Source organism: Mytilus trossulus, chromosome 7 (assembly GCF_036588685.1).
Source record: "Mytilus trossulus isolate FHL-02 chromosome 7, PNRI_Mtr1.1.1.hap1, whole genome shotgun sequence".
Taxonomy (NCBI): Eukaryota; Metazoa; Mollusca; class Bivalvia; order Mytilida; family Mytilidae; genus Mytilus; species Mytilus trossulus.
This window is the reverse complement of record NC_086379.1, coordinates 46,230,351-46,246,777: the sequence shown is the minus strand read 5'-3', so window position 1 is coordinate 46,246,777 and position 16,427 is coordinate 46,230,351. Positions and strand designations below refer to the sequence as shown.

Here is a 16,427-nt window from a genome sequence, read left to right as displayed (position 1 = left end):
AATAGAAGTTCAAAACTTGACAATTTATATGATTCTTTTTTGCAAGTAAAATAAGTTGCTCATGTGCCAATTAAATTACCAGACTTTACCATATTTCCATGACTTACCAATTGGTTGTTTTCAAATACATTTTCCTTGGACAATGAGTCATAATCTCTGTAAAAAATAAACAAAAATATTAAAATTATAGGTAATTATATAACCCTTCAACCGTTTTTACTGTAGAAAACATGAAGAAAAAGCAAAGAACTAGAATTAGGTTTAATTTCAGTTGTTTCTTTGCATATTATAAGAGTCACATCTAGTTGATATCCAATATGTAGTATTTGATTCAGCATCTTAAATTCACTTTTCAACACAAATATAATTATAAGCCTCTAGATATAGCTGGTCTTTGTTAGTCTTGTATATTTGTTTAATATCATCAGTTCATTTATATGTTTTGAAGTTTAATATGACGTCCATTTTCACTGAACTAGAACACAATTTTATATAGGAGCCAGCAAAGACCACCTCTGGATGCAGGATTTTCTTGCTGCCTTGAAAACCCAGTGGTGGCTGTTGTCTCCTTTTATGTGCGGTTGTTGTCTCTTTGACATATTCCCAATTTCCATTCTAAATCTCATATATATTTATCTATTGTAACCCTTGACCTTCATAATATGTCACTATATATAAACGCTTGCAATACAAAACAAAATCTTTACAAAAGAATCTAAAAAAGAAAATAACTGACGACCCATTCAGGTAAAAAATTTGTACAGAAAAAGGGATTAACCTGGACACTGGTAGAGAATCTTTCTTGCTTTGCTGTCAGTCAAACGCATTCTCTTTCAACTTAAAAGAGTAAAACCAAATATGTGATTTTCAGTTAATCGGTCACTTAGTCATGTTAGTTGATAAAATACATTATTTTTTCATAAATTAAAACAACAAATATAATTTAAAATTTTAGTTTAAATTTCCTTGTGCATATACTTGTCATTTTGAAGTACTTATATTAAGAGGAACAAGATTATAAGCTGCTGTTTACACATGATATAGAGTATCATATATCTAGTCTATGTCAACATATAGGCAAAATGTCAACAAGTCAAATGACAAAATGTTAACTACTAAATGTCAAAGTTGTCAAAATTATCTAACAGATTGAAAATTAAAGTTTATAGAAAAGATTGATGGGTGATAGACATTTTATAACAGACAGCTGGGCTTATTTTATTTAATCATAAAGTGCTTCCTGCAGATAATGTCAAGTTGTACTACTATATTATTCAAGATAGGCCATTCTAAGTTTGGAACAACTTTAAAAGGCTCAATTTTGCACACCATGTTACCTATAGACACTTAAAACAACTTAACATGTATGCTAAATGTGATCTGTAAAGACAAATGATTTCTATTGCAGAACTGCTAATAAATATCTTCAACAATGTTAACTGGAAAACACTTTTTCTTTCTAAATACTCAAATTGAATTATTTTCAAACATATCCCTGTTTCTATTTTCAGTAATTATTCTGACTATAAATGAAGGACCTTTCCTAGAAATATTGAGTGGTTTTTGCAGACATTTTTTTATCTAAATCACAAGATTCCAGAGATTTATCTAAATTTTAGAAACCAAATTATAAATGTGTAATTTTATAAACCTATAATACTTTTTCCTAAAACCAAGGATTTGTATAGTATACAAATCCTTGCTAAAACATTGTATAAATTAAGCAAACAAAAATACTGTTTTGAAAATAATCCATTTATCATTTTTATCTAGAATATTTACATTCCTTAATTCACAGTCATTTACAGGGAAAATTAAACTTACAACTGCATTTTATGGTCATGATGGTTGAAAGTTTTTCGTTAAATTCTATTGTCAAGAAACTATAAGCCTGATAAGGGGGGAAATACTTTTTATTGTTTGATTTTGGATCATAAAAGCAAATTTAAACATACTCTAAAAAAAATTTGGACCATTTTAAGGGGAAAAATATTTTTGATTGTTTTAATGTGAATGGAGAGAGCATTTTGTCTAAACATCCTCATCCAAATCTTTGAACCATATAACAGTAAAAAGTTAAATGTTAAATTTCATTTTCTATCAAATAAACAACTTAAGACCAAGGTTACCTGTTATCTTACATAACGCTACTTTTTAAAATCATGCCTTAGTAATACACAAGGGAGGCAACAGATGGTATCAGGTTTGGTAGTTGATTAATTTATGGTGAATAATTTATAAAGTATGAAACTTGACAACAGAGGGATTATATACCGTTATCTGATGTAGACTGTTCAATTGAGTTACAAGTATCCTGATTATACGTAACTGTATCTTACAGGGTGGAGCACCTCAGTAAGGTACAAGCAGGTCGAAATAAACTAGAATAAGGTAAACTTGTGATCATGGACTCCTTACTTGAAGAAAAAATCTTGAACAGTATATGCCAAAACAAAAAATAAAAATCACAAAAAAACTGAACTCTGAGGATAATTCAAAAAGGAAAGTCCCTAATCAAATGGCAAAATCAAAAGCTCAAACAAATGGATAACAATGTAATATTCCTGACTTCATTGGTACAGGCATTTTCTTATGTAGAAAATGGTGGATTTCGGTAAATCTTGCTTTTTACAAAAATGCATTTTGAACCTCCATCTACTACCGTAGTTTAATAACTCAACCACAACTTTCTATACCAGTGTCCTTATATTCTATCATTACAATTTGCCACAAAAAATATGCTTTTATCTGATGTAGACCTTACAATAGAATTGTTTTTTATAATATATCCATGGTGTCCTTGACACAAGAAACCATGAAATAAACCAAATTGTCAATATTTTTTTTTTTTTCGCAGTGTTGTATATTGCCATAAAGCATTTCTTTTGTACATACATTTTTTTATCAAATAAAATTAACAATCAGTTAATTGTGTATGTATGTAATTACGTATTAAAAACCTCTGGTGGACCTCAAACCTTTGTTTATCACTTCAAAGCAGGAAACTAGTTGTTTATAATCTTAACAAGACAGGTGAAAAAATAGACTAACTGTACTTCCTTTGAGGACTTTTAAGTCGAAATATTCACCTAACGTTTGTTGCACTTTGTACTGCATGCCAAATGCATAGACAAGTGAGGAAAAATGTGAACAATTTATAAATGCATGTACTCTTTGCTAAAATATATTATTGTCCTTTAATTTGACGTTAGTTTTCTCAATTGAATTGTTTTGTATTTTCTGTCAGAGCCTTTCATAGCAGATTAATTGTATGTTTTTTTCTCATTGTTAAAGGCAGTACAGTTGCCTATAATTGCTTAAATCCACTTCATTTGTACTTTGGTGGATAGAAAATAAAATCTGTTGGAAGTGTCAAGATTGATGCCTAGGCCAGCCAGCCGACAGACACTGATACACATTTTTAAATATAAGATTTATGTTTTACTAACATATGAAAATCTACTCCATTTTTAGTTAGGGAGTTATGTTATGCAATGTGAAACCCAATCTACTTAACTCATATTTTGACTTCTATTCCCTAAATTAGCGTATTTCAAAATAAGAGTAGCTCTGAACTTATGCTTACATCAAATCAGGTCTGAATTTGTGTATAAGAGCACAGAAGGCCAGACCATTCTTCCAAGACGTCGTCATGTCTTTAACCTCCACATCTCTGTAGCCATCAGTCATCTTCTTACACCACAGTTGTAAACTCTTTACTTTCGTCATCGCCATGGTGATTGTCAACTATCAGAGCAAGATGTCACCAAATAGTTCCTGCAAAAAAAGTCAACAGAAATTTAGCCTGAAGCAAAATAAACAATATTTATAAGCAAAATCTAGTCTGAGTCAATATGGTTTTTATTTACATATTGTAAATTTAGAAATTAATTTATGTACATGCATTTATCATTGCAAGTTTAGGACAACAACAAAAATGTGGAAAAATAAAAGTCAGTATATGATCATCCACATTTGAAATGATATTTGAAATGATATGATAAATATAAAATCTGCCTTTCAAAATCAAATTCCCTGAAGGACAAATGACATTACAATATTACATAACTATATATAAATGCAAAAATATGAATTCAAAAATTTTCAAATCAAGTTGGTGTACTACTTTTGATAATGCATTCTTTAAATACTTTACCTATTACATTCATATAAAGACCAAGAAATAATAATCCAACATAATTTAGTCCAAATTTATTTGTGCACAAATGATCTATTTAAAAATATCAAAGAATAATCTTCTAATAACTATATAATGTCTCATGAATTCAGCGAAACTGCATTCCACGTGAATCGTGTCAATATCATATTAGGAAACAAGCCCTTTATCTGACCAAATATTTCCTGTTCCACGATGTTTACAAACATACACGAGACTTTGTTATCAAACAAATGATATCATAGTTATCTAACTTTTATTTTTAAAGATAAAGTAAATACTCTTGCGTTGGTGTTCCAAAGAGGTAGAAAATTTACTAAGTCACACCAAACTTTAACTTCAGGATTTCTTAGTGTAACCAATTAATAAATATATGATATCTGAGTCAGGTCCCTGTCAAGTCCTTTCACGAAATTATCACAACTAACTTGAATATAGCCATATTAGCAACAAGTTCTAATGAATTGATTAATTCACAATTACTTAACGAATACTGGGAAATCTGAATGTATTGACTAAATTCTGATGTTTTTCCCAAAAACCTAATTACTTTATTCATTTTGTAATTTCCCAAGAACAAAATTGTGCTTGAACGTAATGACTTTTGGAAGGTTGAATAAAGTTCAATATTATGCTTAAAATAATTTTGTGTGCTTTTCTTATTTATCATGAGGACATATAAGTTTGATACTAAAATTGACTATCAGATGGTCTTTCTTTCTAACAAACACTATTTTTCTTTTGCCAAGTACCTAAAACTTAAAATAAGAAGAAGTTGTATGATGGGCAATGAGACAATTCTACCATTCTAGACCAAATGATATTGAAATGAACAACCAAAGTCACTGTAAAGCCTTCAACAATGAGCAAACCTGCACTGCATTATAGTCAACTATAAACGAAACAAAAATGACAAATGTAAAATAATTCAAAAAGAAAATTAATGGTCCGTCTATATATGGTTCAAAACTGTATGTTGCCCTATTTTTGATCCTTTTAAAAAAAAATAGCACTTTCTTTATTTTTCTACAATTACTGAATAAACAAGACTTGAAAATATTCATTTTTCATTTATTGGGATCAGTTTCAATCAAAACTTTTGTTACTCAAGCTGTGAAAATGCACGTAATAAAAATAGACCAAAATTAGTTTTAAAAATCTAATTAATTTGTCTAAAAGTAAGAGTTTGTCTCAACCACTTCCTTATATTTAAAACTGCTGACTCAGTCAAATTTAGATAAATATCAAACATGCATGCCAAATTCAACACCAATCTTTCAAAATTTTAATCTGTGAAAGATATCGTCATAAAAACTTCATATAGTACCTATAGATCTAACAGTATAAGGACTAGTTCTTTATGATATAAATTACAGATCAAAAGGTCAAACCTACATAAAGGTGAAATTGACATCAATCTTTGATTATGAATGAAATTGATTAGAAAATAATCTATTTGACACCAGGTGTTACAAGAGGCCAGCAAATTGTAAATAAAATGCAGTAGCTCAAATCAAAAATGTATGTTCTAGTTTAAAATGATTCACCCTTACATTGTTAAAGATTTTTTAAGTAATTATATACTAAACTATTAGTTTTTTAACCTTGAGAATTATTAAGGCTAAATTTCATACATATTTCACATAACTTCTATTCATGTGAAACTGTCTGAGTTATGAGAAAGAATGATAAATGCATATATGTGGGATCCTAATTACTGTCTCATTAACCTATTATGTCTGTTTGGGTAAATGCTAACCCAATTTTGTCAATATAACTGAACTTACTATAAATCACCACCAAACCAGTGCCGGAGTGGAAGGTTTAGCTTGCTTTAAAACCAGATTGCCATCAATCGTACATTTTGACCCTGCCACATTCTTTATGTGCCTGTCCTAATAAATGTCAGCAGCCACAAGGAGTTGATCCAGGATTTTAGGTTAGGGGGTCATAAACTTCAATTTCCACAGTGCACTGACTGAGGTGAAATTGTTTTTATTGAGGTAAAATTATTGAAATAAGGACAACTTTTGCTTTCTAAATTTTAGAAGGGGGGTGCCTTCCCCAATGCCCCAATAAATCCACCCCTGGCCATTAGTTAAATGGTTGTCGTCCGTTCAAGTCTGTCATATTTGGTTTTTTTTGTAAAATTTTTATTATAAATAAGGCCCTTAGTTTGAATTGAATCCTTTCATAATTTTCCTGTCACAACATTTAATTGACAACCATATACAGTATGGAGTTGTTTCATTGTTGAAGGCTGTACAACTGCCTATACTAGTAATTGCTTTTAAGGACTTTACATGAACTTCGGTGAAGGGAACTAAGTAGTCTCATTGGAAATCAAACAAGATCTTATCATTTTCATAATAATCCACCAAGACAATTGTTTTTCACTTCTTCCATTGGTTTATAACATTTGATTCTGTCATTGTTTATGGACTTCAATCCCCTTTTTTAATTTACCTTGAAATTTGGTATTTCAGGTATACACTTTTTTTTTATATCATTTGTAACCTATACAAGATAAAGTTAGGACTGGGACCAGTAACCACCAAGCTGTAAATCCTTTGCAATAGTTCTTCCAAAAAGAGATGACCTCAAATCTCAATAACTGCATTATATCACAACTAAGAAAGGTCACTGTAAGTGCAAGATAATGCCTATAATGAAATTTTAAAGGTTTTTTTATGACAAATGCTGGTGTCGTAACATGCAAATATGATAAAGAAATCTTGGACTAAAGAAAAGGTGCCAAAAAAAGAAGTTATTAATTCAATCTAAAATTTTCATTCCTACCTTTAATAACCATGCACCAAACACCTTTAATATGTATTCCCAATGATTCAAACACAAAACTATATAATCCTTTTACATCACTATAATATGAACATTGAACAAATACAGTAACAATCCAACATCACAACAAGGCCAATAAATCAATAAAACTCTCTATCGCATCTTTGATCTTTCTTAAAACCAACCCCCTCAAAAGGTGATAACAAAATGAAACAATTTATATTTAATGAGGTAATTCCTTACTAAAATCAGTGATTTCCCATAGGTAACAAAAGAAGATGTTTATTACCTACATCTCTATACAGGTGTGAATCAGCTGATTTTTACCTACATACTTACATGTAAGATTTGTATTGCTACACCTACACTTCGCACGGATTTAAAAAGGTTCTTTCAAAATAAATCCTCTCATTTCTTTATGAAGTTTTGTTTTAGGTTGGGTTTTTATGTGGGGTTTATATATTATTTTTACATATTTATATCTATATTTCAGATAAACAATCCCATCTAAATCGAGCAATTGTAGATCTGTATAGAAAATATATCATTGTTCTATATGAAAGCATATGTATTTATCTATTATTTTTTTTAATGTCTATAGCTTATGGCTTATATTTTATGTGGTTCTAAAAGCTTTTATAATTTTAATACTTTTAATATATGTATGTCTAGAAGCCAGACTGGAATTTAAAACTGCATTTCATTTTTAATCTGCATGAATTCATTTTTCACAAATTGTTGAGTCTGCACATAACTTCAAAAGCCTTATTTATGATACATAATAACAATTTAGTTCAATTACACAAATTTTAATGTAGAAACAGCACAAAAGACAGATTTCTAAATAGACATAGGCTGGTACTGTTTTCTTGTAGAAACAATTTGATCTAAAGTTTAGGGTACAATGTGTGTGCAATCCACCCCTCATTTAATGATTTGAGATTTGAGAACCAATAATTCCTTGTCAACTTTAAATAATGCATAAATAACCAAACTTTTTTTAAAGCTTTGTTTCCAATAGTTTGTCTCTGTTAGTTTAATATGTAACATGCTGTATACATGCAAACATTGCTATTTGATACCATGCATGTACATATCTGCACAATTTCCCATGATACAACCATTTTTAAAAACACTTTGCTACATGAAATAAACCCCTAATTTATTTGTTTTTGATACAAAAAGACCCAAATCAATATCCAACAACATGTTGTAGACTTGGAATTCAATATATAATGGATTATCATACCTACATCATAATTATTTACCTATGCATGTGAGCACTGATTTACAATTGCATTATTGTTAAAAAATCCTATGAAAAACTTAATAATGTTAACTATATAAAGATGCTATTTGTTGTATCAAAACTAGAATGCATATTAGTTTTCATGAAGATGAAACCCTGCTTAAAATTGGTACCAAATACGTCTTATGTATGTCTACTATGAAGTGAAATGGATATTTAGCATGTTTAGGACAAAAACAAAAGAACAAATAGAATCAAGTATAAACACTAACCTAAACTTAACATGGCCTGACTAAAGGTTGTAACAGACCCATAGCCAGGACATTCTAAGGGGGGTGTTTGATACAATCATACTCAACTTAAACAGTTACAATTCAAACAGAACCTTGACTTTTACAGTGCTTATTTGTTTTCAAGGGGGTGGTCGTACAAACTCCTCAACCCCCCCACCCCCCTGTCTACTGGTGTGTTTATAGAATAGCAATCCTCCTGATATATAAATATAACTGTTAAAAATACCAATTAAGTCAGACAATGATTTTGGACTTCCACTGTCAATTTTATTCAGCTGCTTTAAATAGATTGTAATAAGTAAGCTATCTGAAAGGACAAATCTTCTTAAGAAATTAAATTCACTTTTTTCCTTTAAGTTTTTGAAATATAATCATAAAATAAGCTTATAATAACTTACCGATTGTTGTGTGTATTCTTTGTCTCATTTGGTTACACAAGTATCAATAACACACTTAACATACACGACATATATGCGATTTAAATATTGAACAGGTATTTGGGAACTTTACTGTCTATTATTAACTCAAAGTTTAAATATTGTTGTGTACTTATGAACTTTATTGTTTGTTATTTACTTCAATACGTGTAAACAATCACGATTTATTGACGGTCAGATGATCATGAATTGAAAAAGTAATATAAAAACAAATCTGACGAATTTATATACTTATTCATGTAATAACGACACTTCATATTATTAATCATTTAAATTTTAAAATGGTTATGAAAATATTTTCTTTGTTCATAAGAAAAAAATCTTGTTAGCTTTTTAAATAATTAGCTTTTTTAAAGTAGCATTATGCAGGATTAAAATAAGCTGATAAGACAAATTTCATGCTGATTTTACTTAACTATATATAAAGTCATTGTTTTAACTAGTATCTCAATTGTTTGTAAAACAATTGAAAGGTCTTTCCTGTAAAAGTGATGCTTTCATAATGTACTTTGTACGACCTTTCGTTTGATATACGACAAGCATACCTTCTGAAACTTTTTACTTTTATCACTTAATGACCTCATCCGCCTACATTTTTGAGATCAGAATTATTATATATGTAACATAGAGTAGATGAGCTTTCATTTGATATGCGACAACGCCATATTCTAGAAAGTTTGATTTTTGCACTCAATAACCCTATCTTACTAATTTTTGGAGGTCAGGAATTTGCTATTTGAAATGTACACATCATGACCTTTCATTTGATTTACAACAACCCTACCTTAAAAGAACATTTATTTTTTGCACTCAATGACCCCATCCAACTCATTTTTGGGAGACGTCAATTTGAAATTTGAAATGTTCGCTTTATGTTCTTTCATTTGATATGCGACAACCTTACCATCTGAGAAATTTGAATGTTTGCACTAAATGACCCCACCCGTCTCCCTTGGATGAAAAGGGGGTTTCAAATTTTCATTTTTAAGTAGAGTTTATTAAGACCTTCAATTTGATATATCAGATGACCCCATTTGACAAAGTGCAAATAATGATGCAATATCAACTATATAAATAGAAATTATGAAACTTACAAAGTCAATGCAAAACATGAAAATTTCAAATTGAATTTTTGGTGTTTTTTTCCATGGAATGTTTTTGGTATTTGGTCAAACATATAACTATGTCAACCTCTTCAATTTCTTAAACATTTTAAGTGGTAAGCTCTTGATGATTCAGAAATACATGCCTCCGCTCGCAAAACTTAAAACTGCATTATCTCTAAAACGACAATAGATATCTCAAATCTGTTTAATAATAAATGATCTACAGTTAAAGGACAACATTATAGAAAAAGAATTAAGACAATTTTAAAGTTCACTAAGGTCACAATTAATCATCAAATATATGATGCAATACAAAACTTGAGAACCGGAAGTCGTAAAGACATGGGACTATCACCATTCAACTCAGGACCACTTGACCTTTTAAATATCACAAGGTCAAGGTCATAGTATAATGTGAAGGTCAAGGTGAAATTTCATCATGACCTGACATTGACCTCAAATTGAAGGTCTTGAATTACTGATCATCTTTTCAGTTTATAGTAGGTTGATATCTGTTACCTTTAAAAAGATATACACACAATACTATACTTTTAATAATCATCCTGTTGTAACTTTTGAACAGACGGTCGGATATTTTTGGGCTTATTATATAAAATGTAGAGTTCGTCGAGAGGAACATTTTATACGCTGTATGTAGGCAGCAAAGTCTTATCGTTTTCCTAATATGTAAGCTTGAAATTGCAGCGTATTTTTTTTTTGCACTCTGTGACCTTTGACCTTGGGTGCATATTGAAGGTCACATGAATTAAAGATTATTGGTGAAGGTCCCCAGTCTCTACGACTTCTGGTTCTGGAAATACAGTTTTTCTAAAATTATGTACATTTTTTCAAGTGGAATAACTCCTTATAAGGGTTAATAACAAAACGAGTGTACATGTTTATTAGCATTGCCATCTGTTCATGTACATGTTGCCGTTTTCAAATCGATTCTATCTCTTATACTTTATATGAAAAATGCAAAAGAAAGAAATTGTTTCAAGGGGATATAACTCTCAAAGGGAATGATGAAATCCTTAGCAGCCTTATATGGTAACACATCATGATGAGATCTAGCTATTGTTTAAATAAGGTCATGATATCTTTTAAAACATTTAAGGGGGGCCATGTTGAAAAAAATCAATAAAAGGGAGATAACTACTAAAGGGGATGGTGAAATCCTACAAAAGTTCATCTGGTAAAAGTTCATGATGAGGTCTATCAATGATCCATATTTGGTCTTGATAACTTCAACAGAAAGGGGACGAGGCCTTGTCAAACAAATGTTGGAAGAAAAAAAAGAAAAAAAAGAAAAAGAAAAAAAAACATTAGAAAAACAATAAGGTCTTTCCTCACGTAGGGGAAAGACCTTAATTATTCAGTGACTGAGCCAAAATCGTTTAACACTTTCAGTATTTGGTCAACATTACACCATTATAGTTTTCATGATAATGGGCAAAAATATCAAAAATATTGGTACTAATTTACCATTTAAGAGCAGTAACTCCTATAAAGAGCCACCCAACAATTATGAAGTAACTTATCAGTGTGTAGATCTCATTGCATTCTGAAAATTTCGTTGAGCCATCACATGCAGACTTTCTCTTTCAGTTATATTGGTGGGAGGGGGTACTCACTACCCTGAGAAGGGGCTATTCCAGTCATGCTTCAGTGATTCCCTATTACACTAACCAAATTTTAACATCCGGGGCCCCATGGATCCGCCTATTCATGCTACATGTATTTGTTACATCAGACACATTTTCGATACTATAAGATATCCCAAAGATTATTGTGGTCAGATTTGGTTCAAATTGACCCAGTAGTTTCAAAGTAAAAAAGCAAAGAGAAAGAGTGAATCGTATGGTGTGAATCTTATGGTGCATAATACACAAGTTTAAAAAACATGCATCTAATAAAACAATAACCTGGACCATAAGCACTAAAGAATCATTTAAAGTTCCTTCTTATCATTTAGCAAACCTTAATAATTTATTACAACTTTCATTATTCTTTTCCTTATTGAAGTTCAGTGTTTATTGACATTCAGAGGCTTTGCTCAGCAAATACCAAACAAGGAAATATTTTACAATGACAATGCGGTATTGCCAATTTTTCAGTATTCTAATATTAAGAAACAATAAAACATGGGTGAGACATTACTTTTATTGATTAGGTAATTTTTGTGTTTAATTATTTAAGACAATCAAATCAGTTGGAAGGTAAGTTCAGGAATGGGGATAATAAGAAATATAGTATACATCATGAAAAAAAATATATATAAAAGTGGGAATTCTCGCTACATCGAAGACCCATTGGTGGCCTTTGGCTGTTGTCTGCTCTATGGTCGGGTTGTTGTCGCTTTGACACATTCACCATTTCCTTTCTCAATGTTATAATATATATATAAATTTCAATTGATATTTTTAGTGTGTCTTTCTATGTAATGGTGTTACAATATTATTTCAGATAAGGGTAAAGGTTTGGTACCATTTAAACTTTGACTTATAATGGTTTACTTTTATAAATTGTGACTTGGATGGAAAGTTGTCTCATTGGCACTTATACCACATCCTCTTATATATCTATATAGAACTACATGTATACAATAATGCTCAATATAGCAGCACTTTCATAATATCATACCACATCTTCTTACTATTATGTTAGATTGTATTGTGGTTAGGAAGAGGTTACTTTTTAGACCACTCTGCCACCAAGGCCCAATCCCAACAAGTTTCATTTGACACATATTATAACATATAGCAAGGGCAGATCCAGCCATTTTCAAAAAAGGGTACCCAACCCAGGATAAAGGGGTGGTTCCAACTATGTTCCAATTCACCCAATACATTGATTGACAAAAAAGAGGGATCCAATGGGTGAACCCCAGTATCCAAATACATGTATACTCACATTTTTTTTCCTTCAAATTTAAGTGCCAATCGATGAAGAGGCCCTGCAATAGCTTTCCTTTTTCAAAATTTAGATTTTTAGTAATAAGTGGTAAATATGGCACTTAATAATCTTAATTATTTATCTTAAAAAAAAATATGTTTTTCATAAAATTATTAACAGTTAGCAAATCAGGCAAACCTCAAATCTGTATGAAGTAAAAATGACATGACAAGTTTCATGAATCTACATGAGGTATTTTAATGTGACACCGGCAGCAACTGCCACTCATATCTTATACATGTACGATGAGGTCATTATGTACCTATATATCCCTTCATAAAGTATAAGTAATTTTTTTTAATGAATGAAGTTATTTTTCATAATTACATACCTATCTTTGCTCCATGCATTTTGTGCAATTTTTGTTAATCCAGGTGTGTACAAAGACCACAAAACCTAAAGGTGTTCACCATGCACTTTTTTTAACATGTAAATATTTGAATGTCTGTCTGTAACACAATCCTCACAATATTACATGTTGACAGGGAACACAGGTCAATTACATCAATTGTGTAAATAATGTATTTTGTTTACAGTATTTTAGGACTAGAGGCCAACATTTGATTGATTTATTTATAATCAGATCTAGACTTGTAATTTGATTGACACATGGTCTTTTCACTGAGATTACAAGATTCACAAGATTTTAGTGTTGGATTAACAAATCATTAAATTGTTATCAACTTATTATTTTATCATTATTTTACCCCTTTTAAATTTTCATAGCTGCTTCTCTTAAATGATATGACGATTCTTCTTCTTTAAAAATTTGATAAATTGAATTTGTAAATCCAAACTAAATCCGTTCTTAATCTGTGCACCATGAAGCAACTACAGAAAAGATCAGCTTAAAACTTTGGAGAAATCTTATTTGTAGAGCATACAATATGAATAAAAAGAAATATAGGATAAAGTTAAAGTTCAATGAAATTTAAGACATGATTTTTTTTAACTAATATATATACATGATTCAAACTCTTAAGTAATACCCTATAGAGGGAAATATTGGCTATTGGAATTACAAGTTATATTTTCTTATCTACCAGCACTTTATAACAAACATACAAATGATACGATATAGCACTCAGAATAATGCTGGTTGCTTACTTAATTCTCTGCATTTTAGTCAATGGTAGAAGCTAGGTTATTTGGTAAAAGTCTTCTTAATCTAATATATGAACATCTAGTACATTGTAGTAGTAGAAGTTTTTCTTAAGTTACAATTTGTACAAGGACACACTCACGTCTCAGAATTGTATTGATCAAGATTTCATCTTCACAAATAGTATCAAGAAGAACCTTGGCCACTTAAAGTTGTTGACATCTCTCAACTATTTGTATGCAATATTTGCTAAATTTGCTGTAATTAATATGAACCTTCTGTCTGAGTTCATTGCAATTAATAAGTAGTGAAAGTGTTACTTTTTTAATATGGATTGCAAGTGTTTTGAAAAAAATAAGTGAACATGTAAAATCATTTTTCTGAAGAAAGATGAACATCATGGACAAAAAAAATATGTTTTCAATAGTCTTAGTTTTTCTTCATTTTTTTTATTTTGTTATAAAGGTCATTTATGTGGCTGACCAAAATCATGGGTTTTTTTGCTCACTTTGAAATGAAGCTGGAAAAATTGGTCTTTATTTACTTTTAAGGGTCCCCAAAAGTAAATAAACGTGATATGTACCCAAATGAATCATTTTCATTTCAATTTTCTTTAAATTCAAATGTCATTAAGTGCTATATATATTATCCATAACAGGATAAAACTGAAGTTTAATACATTTACATACATTGTGAATTATTGAACACCCATTTAAATTCTATTAGGAAGCAATTGACAATGTCAATGTATAAAGAGCCTCAGGAACTTGTGACAATTTTCACATCATAAAAATCTATTGTGTATTGAAATGTTAAGTGATTATATGTTCCAATACATATTTGTGACTTTTCTAATACACATGATACAAGAATTCGAGGAAATAAATCCACAAGTATATGTGTATAGTTTCCAAATTTTTCACTTGTTTTGAGTAATTTTTTTTTTGAGATAGTTTAAATAGTTTTAAAAACATTTATTTTAGACCGCAAGTCCCTCAAAAAAATCTGTCAAATTTCACAAAAGTATGCTTAGATTTATAACCCTCCCCCCCCAAAAAAAAACCAAACAAAACAACCCAACCCAACCCAACAACAAATGCCAGTATCAAACAAATGATTTTCCACCAAAACACCACATTTTAAACTACCATCATTATTTTTTATCAGGGAATGAAAGCCCCTCGTATACCATGTATACAAACCTTGTACAAGGTGAAACTTTTATGTCTATAAACAAAAACTTTTTTATCTATACAAAGAATACAAGTCTTTCTATTTCACTGTTAGACATTTAAAAAACCTTTCACCAGCAAAGCATGACAATATGTGTAATGGTTATAGAAAGTGAAGGTTATCATGGTTATAAACATTTATAATTTATTACTATTATGTCACAATATTTTTTATGTGTCTAACGGAATTTGAATCCTATTTTACTTCCCCATTCCAATGTCCATTGTCTCAGTCCAAATATTTTACATTTCTAATATCATATATGTGCCGAAATTTTCAACTTTCTAATCCAATTATAATTTAATTTGTTCCTTACAGATCAAGAGATTATAACTACATGTACATGCATAATCTACTAATATACTTACAATTTCACTAGAATGTTAATCCTATTGAAGAACACAAATATACACTTTCATCTGTTTCATTTCAATATTTCAGCTCCATATGTAATCCTTAACTGCACACATACAAGTAATTTATATTTCCTAAAATAAACAATAACAAGGGAGATAATCCCAAATAATTAATTTGTCAAATTCTTCCAAACAATTACACATAAATATCATAAATATAATCACATGTGATCATGCATACTAAACAGTAAATAATAAATGCTTGGCTAGTTCACAGAGTCACACGCACCTACTTTAAATTACAACCTCTCGAAATGAACGCAACCTTAAATAACTTCAGGTAATTCCCTTGACACGACTTACCTGAAATATACCTTCAGGTAAAAAAACTTTAAATTTGTCATTTGTAGTATCATTAAAATTTTTCCGTATCTACTTTCTTTTTGATTTCTGAACTGTACCTAAATATAAATGTCTAGTAAATTCATCATTTAGGAATTTCAAAAATATGCACTTGAAAATGTTAAATGTATGCGAATTAAATGTACCTTTCTTCAGTACTAGTAATTAATTAAAAAATAACGTAATAAATAGTCCCAATTTAAAATCATATTTAGCGTTCAATTTTGTTTGTACTGATAAAAAATGTTAATCAATCATGCATATATCATGTATATTCATCTCAAAAATATGCAAGGTTTGCTTATTTAATGTTATTGT

At 30.0% G+C, this 16,427-nt stretch overlaps 1 protein-coding gene across 12 annotated transcripts in view; it reads right to left on the bottom strand.

Annotated features, from left to right (window-relative positions):
- The window catches only part of LOC134725171 (MICAL-like protein 1), a 49,554-nt gene extending 33,630 nt beyond the window's left edge, over positions 1-15,924 (bottom strand). For 9 of the 12 annotated variants that reach the window (XR_010108523.1, XR_010108527.1, XR_010108526.1 and 6 more), the window contains exons 1-3: positions 15,720-15,924; positions 3,587-3,777; positions 108-156 (exon numbers count right to left, since the gene is read on the bottom strand). Coding sequence is in view for 7 of the 12 variants with exons in the window: in XM_063588777.1 (XP_063444847.1) it covers positions 108-156; positions 3,587-3,735 (198 nt within the window). In the remaining 5 variants the exon portion in view is untranslated. Of the gene's footprint in view, positions 1-107; positions 157-3,586; positions 3,778-4,156; positions 4,398-8,916; positions 9,040-13,347; positions 13,511-15,719 lie in introns of those variants that run through there. The other 3 variants (XM_063588780.1, XM_063588779.1, XM_063588778.1) reach the window with 3 other exon arrangements.
- Between the last annotated feature and the right edge of the window lie 503 nt (positions 15,925-16,427).